The 24,442-nt window shown below is 38.9% G+C and overlaps 1 protein-coding gene across 5 annotated transcripts in view; it reads left to right on the top strand.

The window, feature by feature from the left end:
• SPIRE1 (spire type actin nucleation factor 1) overlaps positions 1–13,529 on the top strand; it is a gene marked incomplete at its 5' end in the record, with an annotated part of 256,517 nt that extends 242,988 nt beyond the window's left edge. For all 5 annotated transcript variants that reach the window (XM_081078392.1, XM_081078390.1, XM_081078391.1 and 2 more), the window contains 4 exons: positions 449–519; positions 1,148–1,175; positions 1,271–1,407; positions 10,076–13,529. In XM_081078392.1, coding sequence (XP_080934518.1) covers positions 449–519; positions 1,148–1,175; positions 1,271–1,407; positions 10,076–10,334 — 495 coding nt within the window. In that variant the 3' untranslated portion in view covers positions 10,335–13,529. The remainder of the gene's footprint in view (positions 1–448; positions 520–1,147; positions 1,176–1,270; positions 1,408–10,075) is intronic.
• Between the last annotated feature and the right edge of the window lie 10,913 nt (positions 13,530–24,442).

Below are 24,442 nucleotides of genomic sequence, written 5' to 3'. Positions count from 1 at the left end.
GTTAGACTAGGTGCTGGCGTTGTTGCATAGCTTCCCAAGGGGAGTACTTAAAAGGTGTCTGTAGTGATTGATATTCAGCAATCAGGTATGTAGCACTTTTTCTAAGATGAGTTCAAGAACTTAATTGTCAGACCTCGTACTTTTAAAGGATCTGGAAAGGAAATATGTCTGAGAAACAGAGGAAACTTTCAGAACATTCTTTAGATTGCTTCCATGATAATGAGATTCTTGAGAGCTATGGCCTTTTATTAGTTTTAAAAGTAGAATTATAATTAAATATAGAGCCAAATTATAAATAGCACAGAGCCAAACATAAAAACCGGGTTTCTGCATTCTCTTCTTACATCTACTTCCCCAATGTATAAATATAAAGTGTATTCAACCATATAAATTAGGAAATTAACTGTTGGCAATGCTTTTTTTTCTCTTTTACATTTGTATTTTTTAGCTTTGCTTTTGTTGCCGAACCAGGAGATTTTCCTTCTTCACCTGGTCTTACACCTGTCAGTTCTGTAAGAGGTAAGATTTTTTTGTAATTGATGACAGTAGTCAAAGATATACCAGTTAACTTTATTGTTTCCTCAGTTTTCTACACAGGAACAATATTAGAAATAATCTTTTATTACATTGTGCCATGCTTATGGGTTAGAAATACTGATTTCTTCTAAAGAGTGGATCAAATAATTATTTGGTGCCAAACCTGGAAAACGTTTCTCTGCATGTATTTCTTTTACATAACCAAGATAATTCTAACAAAAATACGTCACATTTGAACAGAAAAAAATAGATGTGATTGTAAAGTGACCCCTAAATAAACAAATAAGAAAATTCCAAATAGATGTAAGTTGATCCTTTTATAGGAAACAGTGTAAGAGTTAAGTATTACAGATTGATTGTCTTTTTGGCAATCCTCAGTTTGTATCAATTTGTTATTAGGTTGGTGCAAAAATAATTGCAGTTTTTTGAATGATTTTTAACCTTTTAAACCGCAATTACTTTTGCACCAACCTAATATATTCTCATAGAAGAACCAGAGAGTTTTTGTAATGTATTGTAGAAATTCACAACCATGCAGCCTTTGGCTACTCTAACTTTCCAGCTGTATCTATGGTATCGTATCGAGTAATATTTCTGATTTTGTATACAGGCCAGTGTGCTCACAGTGTTGCAAAAAGGTAAGCTAAGCTTGGTGAAATTATAAATTACATTAATTTTAATAGACTGTCTCTTTAACAGTACTGCTCATTCTCAGTTTTGTTTGGGGTAATAGATGCGGCTGCCCTCCAAGCCATACTCTACTCTTCCTATCTTTTCATTGGGACCTTCTGCTTCGCAAAGAGGGGAAAGTTGTGTGAGGCCAGAAAAACCCTCCACTAGCCACCATCGGCCACTGCGAAGCATTGCCAGGTGAGCAAGGGGCCTGGATCTTCAGAGCATCCTTTGTAAAATAATAATGTTCCCTTTGAGGACTGTGGTGACATGGCAGAGTTTTGGCCTGAGGGGGTTTGGGTGGGTGGATTGGTTGGTTGATATTAACATAGTTTTGAGTTGCACACAAATCTCCAAAACTCCTGAAAGGTACCTTACATCAAGGGATAGTGGTTAGCTACTTGAAGGATACTTAAATCTCATTGTTTATTTTTATTTCTCCTTTAGAAGTAATTACTTTTGTGTGTCTTTTAAAAGTCATCTTTAAATCTGCCCTTGTTTTCAATGGAGTTGAAAATTGCATAATTCTTTCCTTCTTTAGTTTTGGAAAAAAATCTGTTTAATCCTATTCGTATATTTACAACAGTCTGCAATAACTTTGGCTTACTTTCCTATTGTAAAGACAGAAATGAAGCTTTATGCCAAGAGCTGGCAATTTAAAAGGAAAAAAGTTGCCTGAATATCAATCCCTTTGCATTTAATGCAGAGTGAGGGTAGTGGTGATCCTTAAGAAAGATGGAAGGACGTCAGGCCAGCTCGGGTCACACACTAGCAGGGCCTGAGACGGTTAAGATTTGATGCGCCAGCCACCCACCGGAGGGGTGGGGGACAGACACTGGCATTGGTGCCAAATGCTAGATAGCAGTAGACAGAGAGACAAGGAAGCTGTGAGCCCAGCAGGTAACTTGTACCCAAGACTGTTGTCCTTGTGCTTTCGACTCTCTGCTCTGATACGCTACTGCTCCATGACAATCTCTGTTCATGGATTGTCATCCATGAGCTCAAGACAGTGCAAATAACAATCTGTTGTTCTTTTCTGTACTTATCTGAACCTACATTCTTGTTTGGTTTTGTTAAAATAGTAAATGAGTAGGTGATTCCTAGTAATTTGAAAACATTAGCCAAAACATTTATTATGATGTTGGTCTAGTTAAATCCAGCTCTATGGAATCCAAATAATCAGTCACCAAAGTATAGAAAGTTGTTGGGAAAGGAGAGGCATAATTGATAAATACAGAAATTACAAGAAAGCTGATCCAAAGATAATTTTTCAGGCTGTGGGTGTCATAGGATTAAGACAAATTTACTTCAGCTTCCAACAGTCTGACCTACCATGGTTAACTAATGTTCATTAACCATGACGTGGGGTCACTGAAGAAAGAGCTTGAGGTCCCTTCTGAACCATCAATAGGATATTAGCAACATGACTTTATTTAATCTTTCTTGTCAAAGTTCATTTTATATATATGTATATGTGTATATATATATGTATATATACAGTAATATGTATGCTGTAATATATATATATATATACTAGTGTATATATATAACTGCATATATAACTATACACACACATACACACAGAGTAATCAGGTGACTCTGAATATTTTATTTTCCAAAACTTCTAGAAGGGATACTAAGGGTTTTCAATATTATTTCTTAGTAAAACATGTTTACTGGTTTCTTTTTTTTAATTAGTTTCTTGTAACTATATACATATATATGTATGTATATATATATATACATATACATGTATAGGTATATATGTATGTATGTATATATATATCTGTATGTATATATGTGTGTGTGTGTATATATGTATATATATATATATATATATATGTATATATATATATATATATAGACTGGTAGTTGATATTCACTATTGTTCAGCTTCAGCTTCAGGTGTACAGTGCAGTGATCAGGCATCTACATCTTCCCTGAGGTGGTCTCCCTAACGAGACAAGTGTCCATCGGATACCCTACAGAATCTTTGCAACATTATTGATTACATTCCCCAAATTAACTTTCGTAACCCCATGGCCATCTTGTGGTTACTGACTGTGCTTTCTAATCCCCTCACTTTCCCATTTATCCCCACCCCCCTCCCATCTAGCAACCCTCACTTTTTCCTCTATGTCTCTGAGATTGTTTCTGATTAGTCCATTCATTTATTCTTTTCTTTAGATTCCACATATAAGTGAGATCATATGGTATTTCTTTTTCTCTGTCTGACTTATTTCACTTAACATAATGTTAATGTCTCTAGGTCCATCCATGTTGTTGCAAATGGTAAGATTTCTCTCTTCTTTATGGCTGCGTAATACTCCATTGTATAAATGTACCACAGTTTCTTAATCAGTCATCTACTGGTGGGCATTTCGGTTGTTTCCATGTCTTGGCTATTGTGTGTAGTGCTGCAATAAACATAGGGGTACATAAATTTTTTTGAATTAGAGTTTTGGATTTCTCCGGGTAGATACCTAGGAGTGGAATTGCTGGATCATAAGGTAGTTCCATTTTCAGATTTTTGAGATACCTCTGTACTGTTTTCCAATAGGCAATCCCACCAGCAGTGCACAAGGGTTCCCTTTTCTCCACATCCTCACCAGCACGTGTTGTTTGTTGATTTATTAATGATAGCCATTTTGACTGGGGTGAGGTAGTATCTCATTGTGGTTTTTATTTGCATTTTCTCTGATGGTTAGTGAGATTGAGCAGTTTTTCATATGTCTGTTTGCCATCTGTAGGTCCTTCTTAGAAAAATGTCTCTTCATGTCTTCTGCCCATTTTTAATTGGGTTGTTTATTTTTTTGGAGTTCAGTTGAGTGAGTTTTTTATAAATTTTGGATATTAACCCCTTATCGGATATATCATTGGCAAATATTTTCTCCCATTCAGTAGGGTCCCTTTTTGTTTTATTGATGGTTTCCTTTGCTGTGAAAAAACTTTTTAGTTTGATGTAATCCCACGTGTTTATTTTTTCTCTTATTTCCCTTGCCTGAGGGGATATATCAGTTAAAATCTTACTCTGGGTAATGTCTGTAAAGTTTCTTCCTATATTTTCTTCTTTGGAATTTTATGGTTTCAGATCTTACATTTAAGTCTTTAAGCCTTTTTGAATTTATTTTTGTATACGGTGTAAGGAGGTGCTCCAGCTTAATTTTTTTGCATGTGTCTGTCCAGGTTTCCCAGCACCACTTATTGAATAGACTGTCTTTACCCTACCCTAAATTCTTTCTTCCATCATCGTAGATTAAATGACCATATAGGCATGGATTTATTTCTGGGCTCTCCATTCTGTTCCATTGATCTATGTGTCTGTTTTTATGTTAGTACCACGCTGTTTTGATTACTGTAGCCTTGTAGTATAATTTGATGTCAGGTATCGTTATACCTTCCACTTTGTTCTTATTTCTAAAGATTGCCAAGGCTGTCCAGGGTCTTTTATAGATCCATGTAAATTTTAGGATTATATGCTCTATTTCTGTGAAAAACGTCGTTGGTAGTTTGATAGCAATTGCTTTGAATATGTATATTGCCTTAGGCAGTGTTGACATTTTAACTATATTAATTCTTCCTATTCATGAACATGGTATGTGTTTCCATCTATTTTTATCTTCTTTCATTTCTTTCTTCAGTGTCTTATAATTTTCTGAGTACGAATCTTTTACTTCTTTGGTTAAATTTATTCCCAGGTATTTTATAGTCTTTGAAGCAATTGTAAATTGGATTGTTTTCTTAATTTCTCCTTCTGATGTTTTATTATTGGTATAGACGAATGCAACTGATTTCTGAATATTAATTTTGTATCCTGCTACTTTACTAAATTCATTTATCAGCTCTGATAGTTTCATGGTGGATTCTTTAGAGTTCTCTCTATATATTATCATGTCATCCTCATATAATGACAATTTCACTTCCTCCTTACCAATTTAGATGCCTTTTATTTCTTTTTCTTGTCGGATTGCTGTGGCTAGAACTTCCAGCACTATGTTGAATAGAAGTAAAAAAGTGGGCAAACTTGCCTTGTTCCCAATCTTAAGGGAAATGGTTTTAGCTTTTTCTCATTGAGTATGATGTTAGCTGTGGGTTTATCATATATGGTCTTTATTATGTTGAGATATGATCTCTCTATTCCCACTTTCTTAAGGGTTTTTATCATAAATCGCTGCTGGATTTTGTCAAATGCTTTTTCTGCATCTATTGATATGATCACATGATTTTTTATTTTTCATTTTGCTAATGTGGTGTATCACATTAATTGATTTGCAGATGTTGAATCACCCTTGCATACCAGTGATGAATCCCACTTGATCATGGTGTATGATCTTTTTAATGTATTACTGAATTCTGTACGCTAATATTTTGTTGAGGATTTTTGCATCTATGTTCATTAGAGATATCGGCCTGTAGTTTTCTTTTTTTGTAGTGTCTTTGTCTGATTTTTGGATCAAGGTACACTCGTAAAAAGTGTTTGGGAGCCTATCCTCCTTCTGAAGTTTTTGGAAGAGCTTAAGGAGAATAGCTGATAATTTTTTTTAATGTTTTGTAAAATTCACCTGTAAAGCCATATGATCCAGGGCTTTTGTTTGTTGGGAGATTGTTGATTATTGATCCAATTTCCCTGGTGGTAATCAGTCTATTCAGGTTTTCTGTTTCTTCTTGAGTTAGCCTTGGAAGGTTGTGCGCCTCTAGAAAATTGTCCATTTCTTCCAGATTGTCAAATTTGTTGGCATATGGCTGCTCACAATAATTTCTTAAATTGTTTTTGTATTTCTGTGGTATCTGTTGTCACTTCTCCTCTTTTATTTCTGATTTTATTAATTTGGGTCCTTTCTTTTTTTTAATGAGTCTGGCTAAAGGTTCATCGATTTTGTTTATCTTCTCTAAAAACCAACTCTTGGATTCATTGATCTTTTGTATTGTTTTTCTGGTTTCTATTTCATTTATTTCTGCTCTGATTTTATTATCTCCTTCCCTGTACTCCCTTTGGGCTTATTTTGTTCTTTTTCCAGATCCCTTAACTGTGAAGATAAACTGTTGATTAGTGATTTTTCTTGTTTCTTTAGGTAGACCTGCAATGCTATGAATTTCCCTCTTAGGACCGCTTTCCCTGCATCCCATAGATTTTGGGTCGTCATGTTTTCATTTTTGTTTGTCTCGAGGTATCTTTTGATTTCATCCTTGATCTCATGGTTGACCCATTCATTATTTAGTAATAAGTTATTCAGCCTCCATGAATTGGTGTGTCTTCCAGTTTTTTCCCTGTAGTTCATTTCTAATTTTATAGCCCTGTGGTCAGAGAAGACAATTGGTATGATTTCAATTTTCTTACATTTATCAAGACTTGTTTTGTGGCCTAACATGTGGTCTTTCTTGGAAAATGTTCCATGGGCGCCTGAGAAGAACATGTATTCTGCAGCTTAGGGGTGAAATGCTCTGAAAGTATCGATTAAATCCAAGTGGTCCAATGTGTCATTTAAGGCCATTGTTTCCATATTGATTTTCTGTCTGGAAGACCTGTCCCTTGTTGTCAGAGGTGTGTTTAAGTCCTCTACTATGATAGTGTTACTGTTGATCTCTGTCTTTATGTCAGTCAATATCTGTTTTATATATTTAGGTGCTCCTATGTTGGGTGCATAGATGTTTACTAAGATTATGTCCTCTAGTTGGATCGATCCCTTTATTATATAGTGTCCATCTTTGTCTTTTAATATATTCTTCGTTTTAAAGTCTATTTTGTCAGATACAAGTATTGGAACTCCAGCTTTTTTCTCATTTCCATTTGCATGAAATATCTTAGTCTAACCCTTCACTTTCAGCCTCTGTGTGTGTCTTTTGATCTGAGGTGAGTGTCTTGTATAGAGCATATACAAGGGACGTGCTTTCTTATCCACTTAGCCGCCCTATGTCTTTTGATTGGAGCATTTAATCCATTTACATTTAAAGTGATTATTGATAGGTACATAGTTATTACCATTTTGTTATTTGTATTTCTGGTTTCATTAGTTAGACTTTTTTCATCTTTCTTCTGTTTACAGAAGTCCTTTTAATATTTCCTGCAATGCTGGCTTGGTGGTAATAAATTCCTTTAGCTTATTCTTTTCTGGGAAGCTCTTTATCTCTCCTTCAATTATAAATAATAGCCTTGCTGGATAAAGCAATCTAGGTTGTAGGCCTTTGTTTTCCATCACTTTGAGTATCTCCTGCCACTCCCTCCTGACCTGCAATGTTTCTGTAGAAAAGTCATTTGATAGTCTTATAGGAGTTCCCTTGTATGTAACCCTCTGTCTTTCTCTTGCTGCTTTTAGGATTCTCTCTTTGTCTTTAACCTTTGCCAATTTAACTATAATGTGTCTTGGTGTGGACCTGTTTGGGTTTATCCTGGTTGGAACACTCTGCACTTCCTGGGCTTGTACGTCGGTTTCCTTCACTAAGTTAGGGAAGTTTTCGGACATTATTACTTCAAATATGTTCTCGATCCCTTGCTTTCTCTCTTCACCTTCTGGTATTCCTAGGATGCGATGTTGTTGCACATGATGTTATCCCACAGGTCTCTTAAACCATTTTTATTGTTTTTTATTCTTTTTTCTTTTTGTTGTTCCATTTGGCTGATCTCTGCTAACTTGTCTTCTAAGTCACTGATTCGATCCTCTGCTTCATCTAACCTGCTGGTAATTCCTTCAAGCGTGTTCTTTATTTCAGTTATTGTATTCTTTAGTTCTAACTGGTTGTTCATTATGATTTCTCTACCTTCTTTATGTCGTCACTAAGCTCTTTAAACATTCTTATCGTCAGTGTTCTGAACTCTGTCTCTGATAGGTTGGTTACCTCTATTTCATTTGGTTCCAATTCTGTAGGTTTTTTCTGTTCTTTTATTTGGGACGTGTTTCTTTGTTTCCCCATTCTGGGTCACTCTCTGTGTTTGCTTCAGTGTATTAGGTAGGTGCCCTAGCGTTCTTAGTTTTTGCTGGGTTATCTTATGTAGTATGTGTCCTTTATATTTGACTTCCACCCCTTGCTTCTTCTCCTGTGGGTGTACTCCGAAGATGACTCTTGTGTTGTGTGTATTGTCCTGTTAAAGTTGATCTTTAATTGTGTTTAGCTTGTGAGTAGGTGGGATTGACTCCAAGGCTGACTAATCGTGAGACTTGTCTATGCCCACAGCAGGATGTTTTGCTGGGTAAGGCTTGTCCTCTTAAATGTGGTTTGGCCCCTATGGGCTCTTGTGCCTGTAGAGAATTCCCTCTGGCTGTGTCACTTGTAGGTCAAACCCGGTAGTACTCTGGTTTGGTCTGGAGTTGGCCTCTGGGTGTGTTGAATCTTGTGCCTCTTAAGCTGAATCTCGTAGGGCAATTTCAGAACAAAGCAAATCACCAAGCACAACAATAACAAAGGAAAAACCAAATACATTCACATGTAAAAATAACTGATAACCCACACTTACCACAGGCAAAGATATCAAAGATGTAAAAACAAAAGAAAACAAAGAAAGCAGCGCCCGTCTTGGCTTAAGCCCACCAAGTAATCTCCAGGTTGTCCTCTGCTGTACCAGAGTCCTCTGTGTATTGCGCAGGCAGAGCCCGTCACCTGGTGCCCAGAGTGAACTTGGGACTGCATATGTAGATGCGTGGGGCTGAGGGAGCTGGATGGTAGTTTCTACAAAGTCAGTGTAGTTTCTGCTCTTGCCTGCACATATGTGCACTGAGTAGCACTACCAGCCCTGTGCTCTGTTCTCCTGAGTATTAGGGCACTTCTTCCACGTGTGTGTGTGTGTGTGTGTGTGTGTGTGTGTGTGTGTGGCGCAGGCGGGAGATTTCTGAGCTGCTGAAAGCCCAGAACTGCGTTTGCCGCCTACTGTTGATCCCTGGGAATGTCTCCGCAGTTGTAATTGCTCTGCTCTAGGCAGGCCATAAAAGATGGGGGCTGGGGATGCAGGGGTCTTCTCTCTCCCAGCCCAGCAGTGTCACACTCCTCCTGCAGGCCAGAAAAATGGTGGCTAGGGGTGGAGGGGTCTCTTCTCTCCTAGCTCAGCCAAAATCACACTCTTCCCAGCCTCTTCCCTGGGTCAGAGCTGCTCGTCGGCCTTCCCAGAACCTGAGCATTACAGCTCCTCTGTAATCTGGGACTACTCCTCAGTTTAGGGGCCGGTTTAAGTCTCTGGAATGGCGGGGGTAGGAATGGGAGAGTGGGGACAGGGGCCCAGGTATGGAGTTTATGTCCTTTGTCCGACCTAGGGCCCAGCTGGAGGTCTCAGCTGAGGTTACTGCCACAAATGCTGGATATGTTGCCTTCTCTGTGGGAGAGATAAGCTGTAGGACGCAGGGAAAGAGCCCATCTCCTGGCTTTTGTGGTCTCTTTTCTGTCCTGGGATCCCCTGTATCTCTGCAGCCATGGAGCGGGCCGTGTCTCCACAGCTGCGGATGTGGCTGCGTCTCCACTCCGCTCCCTTCCCTCTTCCTCTGCTTGCCCAAGTTGCCCACCTTCAAGTAATCCTTGTATGGAGTCTCTTAGCTGTTCTGTGTGATGAGCAGAGAATCCTTTGATGAGTTACAGATGTTCCATTTGTGGTAAGATCCGGAGGAGAAATCAAGAAGTCCATCTTGCGGCCACCATTCCTGATGTGGGGTCCTCCAGGAACAGACAGGCGTCAGTTCTTCTCTATTGGTTTCTTTTTAAAAAAAATATTTTAAACCTTGTCTCCAATTAGAAATTCTTCTTTGGAAGAACACAACATGACTAAATCACTCACCATTCCATAATGTTTTGGCAACAAATTTACTTTTTCTGCACATATTTCTTAGTATTGTAGTAAACTATAAGTAACAATACTGGATATTTTAAGTGTTTTGTTTTTTTCCAGGTTCTCCTCAAAATCTAAGTCTGTGGACAAATCAGATGAAGAACTACAATTTCCCAAAGAGTTAATGGAGGACTGGAGTACTATGGAGGTGTGTGTAGACTGCAAAAAGTTTATTTTGGAAATCATCAGTTCAAGCCGGCGTAGCCTGGTGTTGGCCAACAAAAGAGCCCGGTTAAAAAGAAAAACACAGTCTTTCTATATGTCCTCACCAGGCCCCTCGGAATACTGCCCTTCAGAGAGGACTATCAATGAAATCTGAGCCTTGTGCCTTTCAGTTACTTTTGTGTTCAGAGTCTGCATTAGCTCTCAGGAGAACACTGAGCTGGACTGTCTCCTTGCCATGGTTGTAGTTCATAGGCTTGATTTGCATTAGATCAGGGTTTTGCTGCATCACATTGTTCCATGGACTGAATGCTGTGTTCATATCAATTGATGATACGTGACAGGTCAACCAATTGCTCATTTGCACTGAGAGGACAATAGTTGGAAACTTGCTTGTGTGTGTGGATTTGGAGGCCAGAAATGTTTTCCTTAATTCAGTTCCTTACTGTTCCTCAAATAGTTTTCTGACTAAGGCAAAGGGCTTCTCACATGAGGAAGCAGCCTAACAAAGTGTCAATGTTAGCACAGTTCCAAGCAGTAAGTCATATTGGCACTTCCAGCTGGCAGTGTTCCCACTAATGTACATAGTGCCCCAGAGCCCTGCCGCATACTAGGTACCTGAGGCGGGGCCAGGCCACTTCTGGTCCCATAGCACAAAACCTGGAAGGATTTGCTCATACTGTCAAACTGATTTTAAATTATTGTTGCTCTAAGATAAAGACTACAGGGGGGACTTTATGCCTGCATTTTAGTGCAAAACATCTGAATAAGCTGTACACCCAAGTGGGTGACCATTTCCTGTGAGCTTCTGTGTTTGCCCTGGTGCAATGGATCAGTGTCTCCTGAGCCCGTGACAGGTTTTCATTCCCTATGTTGCATGTATTATGGTTACTTGTAATTTTATAATAGAGGTCTAAGAATTAAAGTTTTGTGGGAGTTTCTGGACAAAGGAAGGCTAAACGTTTGTCAAGAGGTTGAATGTATTTCAGTTAACTATGAAAAAAGTTGTGACAGCAAAGTGCCAGCTATTGGCCTCACTGTGGAGAATGAGCTGGAGCTCATATATTTTCAACTACATTTTTCATAACTTTATAGTCTAGCCATCATAACTAAATCAAGCCACAATTTGGTACCTAAGGTCTCAAACTGAAATTTATTTATTTTTATAATGGATTTTAAAAGAAAAAAACCTTGTCTAGTTCTTTTAAGATTACAAGATAAATAATCTGCTAATAGGCTTTTTGGATGCTTTTTGCACAATTTTTTCCTTGTAAACAATTTGAATGAGTAGGATGGGTTTTCAGAAGGTAGGTTGGAGAGTAGCATTGTATAACCTGAAATTTCTCAGCTGGTTTGGCCTATATCATGGCCTGTACTTTATTATTTTGGTATGCTTACAAATGACCAACCAGTCAAATTGCCATTAATGTTTGGAAAATCAGCTAACACACATGCACAATAATTTCCTAAAAGCTATAGGATATATCTATAGTCAACACTACAACAACACCATTTAATAAAAGGCACGGCAGTCACATTTCATACCATATCAAAAGATAGTAACATTTCTATACTAAATTAATGGTAATACCTCAGAACTGCTCTGGTAGTAGTTTTTAATGGATTGAAATTTACAGTTTAGTAAATGACTTAAAATTACTTCTACTTACAAAATAAACTTTACCAATTGACCAAAATAATGCATGTTAACAGCTGTCTGTATCTGCATGTAATAGTGGGCCACCAGAGAACCCTTGCTGATTATGCAAATGTTTAAATTATTTTAAAGACTCTTGTTTAAGAGCTTTAAACATTATATTGGGTGAATGTCATTTATAAAAATTTTCCAAGAGACTGTTTGAACTTTGTACCCCAGATAGTTTGGTGGGAGCCACACCCTTTGAAGGCCCAGGCTTGAGCCTCTAAATGAGTACCAGAAAGGGTGCAAGGAAGAGGGAATGGTATTTGTATATGTGTATTGATATGACCTAGGATAACGTGCTTTTAAAAATAATGACTATTTCACTGTTGTTTTTAAAACATGAGAAATTAACCTCCTGAGATGAGAATTTCATCCACATTCACAAGGCAAATAGCTAGCACATCTCAATCTTGGACTTCACTTCTTCGTGTAGTCTGATTTGGGCATTATGATCACCTCTTAGCAGAGCATTAAATGTAAATTCTTCAACAGCATTAATGAGGTTTGCCAAGTGCATAGAAGGGGTCATGTGGATGGCATGAGACAATTTGCAGAAAGTAGTGTACCAGAAGGGCACATGACACAGTTAAAATGATAGAAATCAAATTAGTATCACTTTTTGTTGCCAAAACAATTTCTTGCATTTAACCCTTAATTATCCATGACATTACCCAACACCTCAATTAAATTAGGTAATTTCCAAAGGGTAGTTCACTAGTAGCTTATGGAGTGTGATTTTATAATCCTCAGTCTAGTCTGACCTTAGGCTAATCTTCCTCGTTTTACTACTAAAAGAACATATTTTCACAGTGTTGCTTTCTGTCCCGGTTTCCAGCTATTTGGCATTTACATCTGATCCAACAACAAAAATGTTGTTGGCTAGCAGGTCTCAGTTGGAGCCTGATGTGTCTTGGAGCTCCTGTGCACACCTGAGCGGTCCTTCCTACGCGAATCCCCTCCCCACTAACTCCCTCCAGGCTCAAGCACCCACTCTTTCTTTTGGTCCCAGACCACACGAACTCACCCCGTTGGGAGATCTTTATTTCCTTCCCCATGGCTTAACTTTCTATCAATGTCAGAGTAGATAAGAATGCTTGTAAATACTGTAATATATTTATTAATATTTGAAAGCATTCATTCAGTGGACAGTGGAAATTAACTCTCCCAAGGCAAGTAAAAATTAAATAATTGATATGTACATTGACTTAACAGTCTTACTAGAGTTCCAATCTTAAGTCTTTTAAATTAAACCAGAAGATTGTTGTGTAGGAGTTTTTAAAATGACCTTACATTTGAATAGATTCTGTAATTAGCACCATGAACTCCTACCATGAATTTTTTAAGGCTTTTATTTTTCTAACTGTATTAATAAATATAGGACTGGATCTTAGGTGTCACATAGGAGATATGAAAGTTTTAAATTATGTTACTATTTGCTACAGCAAAAGAGCAGAAAATTTTGTACACGTAAAACTGTTGAAGGGTCATGGAGAAATGTATATGCTGACTGGACTTTGACCTAGCTTCCTGCGTGTATAAAAGTCAAGGTGTTGCTGGCATTCAGGGTGATATGACAGTACTACACGTTTCCCATCCAAACCTTTTATTTTAAAATTTATCTAGGGAAAAATAAATGGCATTCCATCATAACTTCTGTGTTGAGTTCTTGTTGTAAAATAGTGATATCTTTTGGTAATTAACTGTCAGAAACCACCTAGGTTGGGAAGGCAAGATACTTTTATCATCAGCAGCTTATGATCAGTTTGAGAAATAAAATCTAACTAGGACCACATTGAAAGAATAAACAAGAATGGCGCCACCATGATAACTGCTATGTTATCAAGCAGTCATGACTCTTTTTTTACCTTAACAGGAAATTAAATAGTATATAACATTTTATTATATAAGACGTTGTATATACAGAGACAAATTACATACAGAAAGATGATAATAGTGTTTATATGTGTTTTCTAAATAGAATTCCTCAAGAGATATATATTCCTAAAATGTCCCATGATCTTGTTATTGCACTTAAATTGCTTAAGAAAAAATAGGAAGGTTAAACCTTCCTGTTTACATACCTTAAATAGTACATGATACTGAGTTTGATATTTATATACACAAGCTATTACCTTATTTGTCAGACATATTTTAGGATCTCCTTCCCCTGCACTTTCTCTGTGAGATGTGTATAACAAGATGTTTTTGTATGTGTCCAGCTCATAATCCAAATGTGCACTGACTTTCTCAGTCTAAGTCAGAGGCCGTGCCTCATGCCTCCTTGGATTCCAGAGATACAGAAATTTCATATATTATAAAGGGGACAGCTTTGCATAACCTTTAACTAGATCTTTCTTTTTCCTCTCCAGCCCCAGTGGAGGAAAAGATATGTAGTTGTAAATCATCACTGTCTAGAATTTCATAAAGACAGGTCTTTAGAAAGGGCTTGATTGCCCATATGATGTGTTTAGAAATGCCAGTTTGTTATCTTTGCACAATGTGCAGGTACACACACACCATACACATACACATAGATATTCATTATAAAGCTCATAAAGGGTATGCTCCTTACCTCATGTAGGCCAAAGGCCCATGACTAGAAATATCTTCCAAAAATGCTTAATAGCTAAGAACCAACTTAATATAAAACTCTGCCTATACTATATAAATGTTTGAGTGCAATTACCTGGCAGCCTGAATTTACACTCTTATTCTGGCTCACTTCATTAAAATGTATACGATGTAGTATTTGTATATTTAGAATATATCTTACTGTGCAAAAAAAAAATTCTGCAGCTCTGTTTGTGCATGTTGCTGATACAAAATGGCTGGTGGCAAAATCTGATCCACAACAGTATTACTGAAGCAGTGGAAATAAAAGGGCTTCAGAACTTACAGGACACAGCTCTTAAAAAGTGGGCTTTGAAAAATGCGGCGTCAAGAAGTTGCTTTATGTCCCTCGGGCTTAAGAGCTGAAGAGTCATCTTGATGTTTGAACCTATGCCTTGTTCAACACAACTCAGTGTTCAGATTTCCTTTGCTGCCCAGAAAGCCAGACACTCAGTTATTTACCAGTAATGCTCTTGCAAGCTGCTCTAATGAATCTGATCCTCTATGAACCGAAGAAGAGGGGAAACCCTTGGGTGTGGCTAGCAAGGAGGGACAGCCTTGAGCAAGCTTGCTCACTTGAAGTTTGCACCTATATATGCTCTTTGCCTTGGTGTTCCTTTTTGAATACAGGAATTGTCTGTCATTTCCTGGCCTACTTCCCCCCTGGTCCTTTTCCCTAGGGTGACACAGCAGAGAATGTCACATCCCAACTCCTCCCAGGAGCAACAGTGTTTAGGAGAGTGAAAATGCCAAAGAGGAATTGAGGATTTCTGTAGTGCTAACCTGAATATCAAGTTCCTAAGCAAATACAGTATTAGCACTGTGGGAAAACACGTGGGAGAAAGAAAGAAGGAACAGCAAAATTGTGCACAGGTAAATCTTCTAAATAGTGTAGCTACTGCAGTATAGAATTTAAATGTATAAACAAAAAAATAGAATAACTTCTTTTAAGGGGAAGAAACTTTGATCTTAGATATTCGAAAGAGAAAAGAAGCCTAAAAAGATTTCAGCTTGCCCACCAAGGAAGGGAACATAATGAAGTAAAAAGCCCCTTGGGTCATCCTGCCATAATCTCAAGGTCATTTCAGAAGTCAGATCCACAGAATAGAAGCTTGAACTAAGTACTGTGGGGGTAACTGGCTGCACCTGCCACCTCCAACTGACTCCTATGACAGCCTAAAATTTCCTCCAGGTGTAGCCAATGGTAGACACACGTCCTTCCTAGTAAGAACTGGACCTCTCTCTGTTACAAAATGGTATTCACTAGCAAAAAGGACTTTTTAGGACCCAAGAGCTTTCATCCTGATAACTGAAATAAACTAGTCTGTAATTAGTGAGGCAGATTCTTTTCACCAGTCTACCTGGTTTCAAGTGTCTGAAATGGTTCCGACTAAACTATGCAAAATGGCTAGCTGACATTGTGCAAGTTCCTTAACATTTCTGGATTTCAGTTTCTTCAATTTTAAAGTAAGTATATTGGACAAGGTGGTCTCTAAGGTCACTCTTATTTCTAAACAGTATTTCTCTGTCTTGATGGTAAACCTGATTATGTATATGAGGTCTGACAATTAAGTTCGCAAACATGCCACTGTGTGCTTAAATTGGCAGCACTGTACAAACAGCTTGGTAAGGTTTCATAACCTTGGTATATCAGTGTCTCACAGCTGTGTTCGGGTCAACGTGTGGCAATGTCTTGCTGAGTGGCATTCATTATTGTTGTTGCGTGTTTTTTGTGTGCCATCACGAGAATGTCTGAGCTTGAATTAGAGCAACGAAAAACATTAAATTTCTTGTTAAACTTGGCAAAAGTGGAAGTGAAATCAGGGACATGTTAGTCCAAGTTTATGGAGACAATACCATGAAGAAAACGTCAGTGTGCAAACGGATTAAACGTTTTTCTGAGGGGAGAGAACACGTCAGTGATGAAGAGAAGTCAGGGTGTCCAGTAACGAGCAGAACTGATGAAAACATTGCAAAAATGCGTCAAATTGTGTGTCAAAATCATCAGCTGACTGAGAAGCATAGCAGCCAAAGGAAATATTGATAGAGAAACAGGAAATTCTTGGCATGAGAAATGTCTGTGCAAAAATTGTCCCGAAGGAACTCACCGATGAACAAAAGCAAAGGAGAGTCGAAGTTTGCCAAGACCTTTTGGAGAGGCAAGATGATGTTTTGGGCCATGTTATCACTGGTGATGAAACATGGGTGTACCCGTACGACCCTGAAACAAAGCGTCAAAGTGCACAATGGAAGTCAGCCAATTCTCCATGACAAAAAGTTCCGTCAGTCCAAATTAAGAGTCAAAACGATGTTAATCTTTTTTGATATCAGAGGGGTTATTCATTATGAATTTGTACCAACTGGACAAATAGTTAAGCAAGTTCACTATTTGGAAGTGCTGAAAAGGTTGCGTGAAAAAGTTAGACAACCTGAACTTTTCGCCAAGAATTCATGGCTCTTGCATCACGACAATGCACCAGCTCACACGGCACTGTCTGTGGCGGTGTTTTTAGCCAGTAAACAAATAACTGTATTGGAACACCCTCCCTACTCACCTGGTCTGGCCCCCAATTCTTACTCTACCTGAAGATAAAGGAAACATTGAAAGGAAGACATTTTGATGACATTCAGGACATCAAGTGTAATGCGATGACAGCTCTGATGGCCATTCCAGAAAAAGAGTTCCAAAATTGCTTTGAAGGGTGGACTAGGTGCTGGCGTCGGTACATAGCTTCCCAAGGGGAGTACTTCGAAAGTGACCATAGTGATATTCAGCAATGAGGTGTGTAGCACTTTTTCTAGGATGAGTTCAAGAACATAATTGTCAGGCCTCGTATTATATGATCACACACACAAAAAAGGAAAATACGCTGCATTTATTTGAAAGTTTGGGAGGCGAATTCAATTTTACTAATTGCTGTAAAGCACCTGAGTCCATTTCTCAGAGTTAAAAAGAAAAACTGCAGAACGATGAGTTGATATATATATATATATATATATATATATCCCACATTGTGATATGTATTCCTGTTGGAGATGTGAAAAAAAGCAAGTAGCTGTAGAAGCGACTACATATAACAGACTTATTTTTATTGTATTAAAAGGAAAAAAAAGGGGGTGGCCATTTGCTCGGTTAGAGCGTAGTGCTCTTAACAACAAGATTGCTGGTGACATCCCCACATGGGCCACTGTGAACTGCACACTCCACAACCAGATTGAAACAACTACGTGACTTGGAGCTGATGGGTCCTGGAAAAACACACTTAAAAAAAAAAAAAGAAAGAAAAAAAGGAAACAAAAACATGGACAACTCTTGTCCTTCAGCTTGGTCTAAGAAATAGTTACCATAGCTACAGGGAGTCCCCAATATATATTCCTCCCAGGGTAGTAATAGGATCCCCAGCCAAGTAGCTTGTCTCTTTGGCCTTCAATACAGTAGACCCCATCACTTCCTGAACTCTCTTCTCCACCAAATTTGATCTGTACTTTGACTTTTAGAGCTGAAAGTAATCCAAGAAGATACTCAGTCCACCTTCCAGCCAGTGGCAAGCTCTCGGCTCTATTTAAACATGTCCAGGACCATGCAGACATTTATTCTCACCAAGTTCCATCACTGAAGCCCAATAGTTGGGAAGTTCAGTTCTCACGTAATTTACTCCCATTGTTTACTCCCTGGTTTTGCCTCATGTGGCTCAACGGAATGTGCCTACTCTCCTTCCAAGCGGCTACCTTAAATAAATTCTACTTCTCATATCTCTCTATAACACTATCTACTCCTTACTCCCTTCTGCATTTTCTTTTTCTCCATTGCACATAGCACCTAACATCCTACTACATTGTTCCCTGAACATAGGGATCTTTGTCACCTTTCCTCACTGCCACATCCATAGTTTCTGGAAAGATACCTGACATGTAAAAGGTGCTCAATAAATGTCTGTGGAGTGAATTAATGAATGAATGAGCCGGTTCAATATGGAAATAAGAATAAATAAATACAATGATGGAACCGTTAAGATGCCTTCAAAACAATTGACATAATGTGTTTGTTGTCTGTGTTCATTAACAGATAAATGCCATGTCCAGCCCTTGTGTTTTTCCTTTAATTCAGGTGTACAATTCTAAATCAACAAATCACTGCAGCCCTTCAGAAGAGAGCAGCTTGAGTGAGCAGCTAAGCTGTTAGCAGGCTTGGCTTGGAGCTTGCGGAAACTGTACTTGCCAGTGTGGGTTTCCTGCCTCACTCTTCTAAATGCCACTCATCACACATTCCTCCGTGGGTGCTCTTCCACTGTCAGAGCTCCTGGGTGGAGTCACTGCACAGCCCTGCCTCCCTGACCCAGCTGTTTTCCATTATAGAGATTGACGTGCAGATGTATAGAGACCCCGGAGACCTTTAATTGAAGTGGCTGCATAAATATATAAGGTATATTTATCAGTACTGACTTCATACTCATTAATTTTTACTATTTTTACAGTATGGTAATTATTCTTACTAGTAATCATAACATTTTGATTAAAATGTATGTGCAAACTAGGCTGAAATAAAACATTAAACTATTTCAAATTTGTCATATTAATACACTTGGCCAATAAAAGAAAATAAGGAAAGATATGAAGATAAACTTTATGATGTTAGGTATTCTGTGCCGTGTGTTACTATTAGCACCTAATTTAGAAAACATTTTCATAGCTGCCAGTTCTTGAGCACTTCCTCTATATGAGACACCTCAGCCACAGCATTTCTTTAATACTCAGCCCTGCAGTAGGTAATATTAAGATCCTCTTTGACAGATTAGAAACAGGAATAGCAAGGGTATCATTTGCTCAAGGTCAAACCACTGGCTAAGCCTCAAACCTGAGGTCTCTCCACTTCAAGCTGCGCGCGTAACCCTGCTGCGTTTCCAGCTGCTCTTCCTACTAACTGCTGTGATTCTGAATCCAGTCCTCAGGTCACCAAAGCATTTAGAGAATACCCAGAACTGCACATAAAGCAGACATCTCATATTGGCTCCTAAAGAACTTTAAGCTGGTCAGACAAATACATATGTGAACAGTTCAAGTCCAAGGTAATATAAACTTCTAGGAATTTACAGTGACCTGTGAGCTGGTGCAAGAACAGCTTCATAGAAGTAGATTTTACGGTGGGTTCAGAGGAGGGAGAAGACCCAGGATTTCCCAAAGTACAATCTGGTGACCACCTGTATTGCAATCATCTCGGCCAATGCCCTAGGCCTTGGTTTTGACTTTTTCCAAAAAACAAAAATGAGAAAGCTCTTTTTTTAATCAAGGAAGGTTGTGATAGGATTAGTTTTGAGTTATTTGACAAGAAGTAGAACAGAATGAAAGGAAGAGCAGTCAGAAGGTGACTGTACAAATTTAGTATATGAGAAGTATTAGTTATCTATTACTCAGTGACAAATTACCCCCAAACTCTATGGCTTTAGACAATAAACATTTATTGTCTCACAGGTTTCTATGGTCAGGAAATCAGAAGCAGCTTTAGTGATACGGTTCTGGACTGGCGTCTTGTAATCAAGATTCAGCTGGGGCTGCAGGTAGTTGAAGACTTCACTGGGGCCACTAGATGGCTCCTCACACAATACCTCTCTGCCCGGGGCTTCCAGTACCTGCATGACGTGGCAGCTGGCTTTCCCCAGAGCAAGTTATGTGAGAGTGAGCGTGGTGCAAGCGGCAGTGTCTTTTATGACCTAGCCTGGGAAGTCACACACCATCATGGAATATTCCGCAGTATTTCATTGACCCGCACAGGTCAGCCCTGCTCAGTGTAGAGGAGACCACAGGCAGGCCTGGTCACCAGGAGGCAGCTTCCTGGGGGGCTGTCTTAGAAGCTGTCTACCCCAGGCTAGTACCTGAAGCAGACTGGGACAGTGAAAATGAGAAGACAGAATTGATATGAGACCGTTTATAGGAATACTTGGTTTCCAAATGGCTACAGAGGGAGCAAGAGTTAGAAGTCAAATATTATAACTCAGGTTTTTGTATTTGGGACATGGAAGTAGCACTAATTGGAAACGGGGGAAGGGAAAGGAAAGCAGTTTGGTGGAAGGGACCAGATTTTGTTCTATTTATGTTGAGAGATTTGGTGGAATCTTTAAGAAAGGCGTCAGCTTTACAGAAACTTTTTCTATAAAGGGCCAGATAGTAAATATTTCAGGCTTTGCAGGCCTCTTACAGTCTGTCACATACTCTTCTGTGTTGGGGGGGTGGGGGGTTATTTACAACCCTTTAAAAATGCAAAACTTTTTAGCACATAGGCTGTAGTTTGCCAATCCCTGCCCTAAACAAACTGTCCTATAACAGCAGAAAATACCATTATTGAACCTGATGAGAAATCAAGACTCAAAGTCCACATTAGTACTTTGTGAGTGAGTACTCATTAATTTCTCACTACTTGCCTCTTTTACTGTTGATCCTAAAAACTCTTACTAGTGATTATAAAAGTTAAAAAAAATTTTAAAAAGCACAGCCTCACTACAAAAGTATGTTCTATTGATGAAGCCTAGTGTTCCCAATTCCAGCCCGGCCCAGGAATCCCCCCAGGGGTTCCGCAGCCCGGCAGCATCCACACCGGCAGTCACAGCACCGTGGACCGTGTCTACACTGAGGTGCTTCACATCTCTGTCTGATTCAGTCCTTCGAGGTGGGCATTTTACAGAAGAGGAAACTGCAGCTAAGTGGTCATGTGACCTGCCCAGGTTACTTCTCATACCTACAATCCCATGACTGGCTCACAAAGGGCACTCTCCTTAGCCACCAAAGTCACCAGAATAACCTTGCCTCCTCTTTGGACACTGAAGTGGTAACAGAACCTATGAAAATCTGTTCTTAATATATTGGGCATTCATTCAGGCTCAGTCATAAGTAGAGATCTGCTAGGGAAGACTACTCAGAAAGAAATATATATAAAAAGAAACTCTTAACAGAAACACCCAGTAGTTAACTGCTATATCAAAGCATGGCTACACCTTCCTAAAGGTGAGGACAGAAATGCTGGAGGCAGACAGTGGCCCACTCTTTAGAAGCCAAAAAGCCACTTTCTCAAATCAGACACATACAGTATTAATAGTTGGTTCTAATGCCATGGGTGGAAGAGTCTTTACAGAATACTCAGTGTCATTACTTTTCCTATAAGAAAAGAAGCCTCTGACACAAGAGAGCTCCTAGCACCGCTTCAACAGTCATAGTGGCCACACCATGACTAACCAGAAAGAAAGCTGCCTAACCAGGAAGAAAGCACCAACACACAGTCCTCAGGATGGCCTGATGGGCTCACAGCACTGGCAAGCCCAGCGTCCAAGGGAATTTGGAGGCTTCTCTTGAACATCATCCACTACTGCTTTACCTGCAGAGTTCACAAAGTAACTAGGACATTCAACCTTATTCCTACTACCAGATTCAAGGGCCACAGTCACAGGGATGTGACGCTAGAAATGAAGGGAAGGCTGCAGAATTCTGGATTTATTTCTATGCTTTTGGAAAAATAATAAAACCTTCGGCCAGTACTATGACACTATCAAAATAAGTAGTTTTTCCTAATACTCATTTTTCCTCCAAAAAACTAAACTGTTTGGTTTGGTTAAAACATAAATAAGGAAGATTGTATCCCGTTTCATGTTCAGAAACTAAAATGAAAAGGGGTTGCTTTACGTTACTTGCTATATGCATGTCATTAAAAACCCATCTACTAAATTACCACTAAGGGTGGTGGTTAATGGAAGATAATGAAATCTGTTAAATAAATGGTGTGTGCATAACAGATGTGACGTTTGTAGAACAGGAATCTAGTACTAGCTCGTCAGCAGCAGAACAGCAGGCAAAGGCCCCATACTCAGCACTGGACGGAAGAGTCAGTGCCCCGGCCTGGTGAGCTCCAAGGCCCAGACCTGGAAAAACCCTGGGGGCTGACAGCCTGAAATCAGTAGTGTTAACAAGCTCCCAAAGCCAAGCTCGGGCTCTAATGTTTAAGACCACTCTGCCAGTCCTGTGAAACAGCATTCTTTCTGAGAAAGCCAAGGGGAAGATCCATGTTCTATGAGCACAGCAAACTTGAGTCTTGAAACCCACATGAAACCTCTATTGAGTGTTGCGAGGTTATAGTGTGAGAAAGCCATTCTCTTTTTCATGCTGATATTTTGGTTTTTGGGGAAGGGATATCAAAGATTTAAATTAATTTAAAGATTTAAATTAATTTAAAGATTTAAATTCTTGTTTACCAAACAACAACAACAACAACAAAAACCTTTCCACCAAAAAAAAAAAAAAAGGAAAGGTAAGCCATAGTCCAAGATGCAGCAAATTCACTCCCTTTCTAGAATCCCTTTTCAGTGTGCCTCTACGCTGCACTAATCACAAATGTTCCTTCTGACAAACCAAGTGTAGAGCAAGAGTGTCCAGCCCCACAGCCTGGGGTGGATGAATGCTGCTTAGCCTATGTCTCTATGTCCTGGGCATAGGGAGCCCAAAGGCCAGGTGTTACCTGTGTTTCATGTTCTGCTGCAGGCCTGGGCTGCGAGGCCCTCCAACTCTGTGTTAGGTCAGCCAATCACCCACTCCAAGGCCTTACAACCCTGCGGAGAGAACAGCACTAAGGAGACTCCCGGGGGGGCTGTGTCTACATTTAAACAGGTAAGATGAAGTCCTCCGTCAGGTACCATCATGCTTGTGTCCCTACACCTCTGCATCTCAGAAAACGAGGCAACCTTCCAGGTGCTGGGGGACCTACTGAACATCAATGCCACAGCGATGTTGACAGATACTCATTATGAAACAATACTGTATGATTAAAATTGAACTTTTGAATATTTTCTCAAATTAGAAATCCAGGTTAAATTTCACGTGGCTACCCGCACCAGCTTTCGTGATATTTTATCATACATTTGCTTTTGTGCTTATGCTGAATTCCAAATAGAAACAGTTGTGCAAATAAATATTGAATCCATTTCCAGACCAAAATGAAAGTTACAAAAACAAAAAATTTTACACTAAACACATTTTGAAAATAATCACTACTACTTTCTTACTTAATGACTTACCCCCTCAAGGGAAAAAAAATGTATTTACAATGGAAAAACTAGGAGAATTTTAAAAATCCAACAAATAAATATGCTTATTTTTACTACACTCCACCAAAACTTTGAAGTGGCCGAATAACACATTTACAACTGTCCTTGCCCTAAAAAGCAATCTTCCTCCAAAACTACACTGGGACCTCTGTGTACCCTAATCATTGTAGAGGATTCAAGAGATTCTCCCCATTCTGACACATTTATTCCTTCAAAAACATGGTTTCCAAACCACAAATTCCAGGTTTCCTTGTAGAATAGAACTCCCTTCACGACAGTTTTTAGACCATTACCTCCCTGAATCATACCGAGTTACCTTGACAATGTTAAATAGCAGTGGTGACAGTGGGCATCTTTGTCTTATTCTTGATTTAATGGAGAAAAATGTCAGTCTTTCACCATTGAGTAGGGTGTTAGCTGTCGTTTTTTTCAAAAATAGTTTTTATCAAGTGGAAGCAGTACCCTTCTATTTCTACTCCTAATATATTTCTAGAATTTCTATTTCTGTTCCCAGAATGTTTTTATCATGAAAGAGTGTTATGTTTTGTTAAACGCTTTTTCTGCATTGAGATGATCACATGGTTTTTTTCTCTTAGTTCTATTACTGAGCCATAAAACATTGATTGATTTTTGTATGTTAAACCATCCTTGCATTCCTGGGATAAATCTCACTGGTCATGGTATATGTCCTTTCAATATGTTGTTGGATTCAACTTGCCAGTATTTTGTTGAGGACTCTTACATCAATATTCATAAGGAATATTGGTGTTTAGTTTTATTTTCTGAGGGTGTCTTTGTCTAACTTAGGTATTAGGGTAATACTGGTCCCACAGAATGAGTTAGGAAGTATTCTCTCCATTATTTTTGGAA

Source organism: Rhinolophus hipposideros (assembly GCF_964194185.1).
Source record: "Rhinolophus hipposideros genome assembly, chromosome: 17".
Lineage (NCBI taxonomy): Eukaryota > Metazoa > Chordata > Mammalia > Chiroptera > Rhinolophidae > Rhinolophus > Rhinolophus hipposideros.
This window is presented reverse-complemented; position numbering and strand designations above follow the sequence as displayed.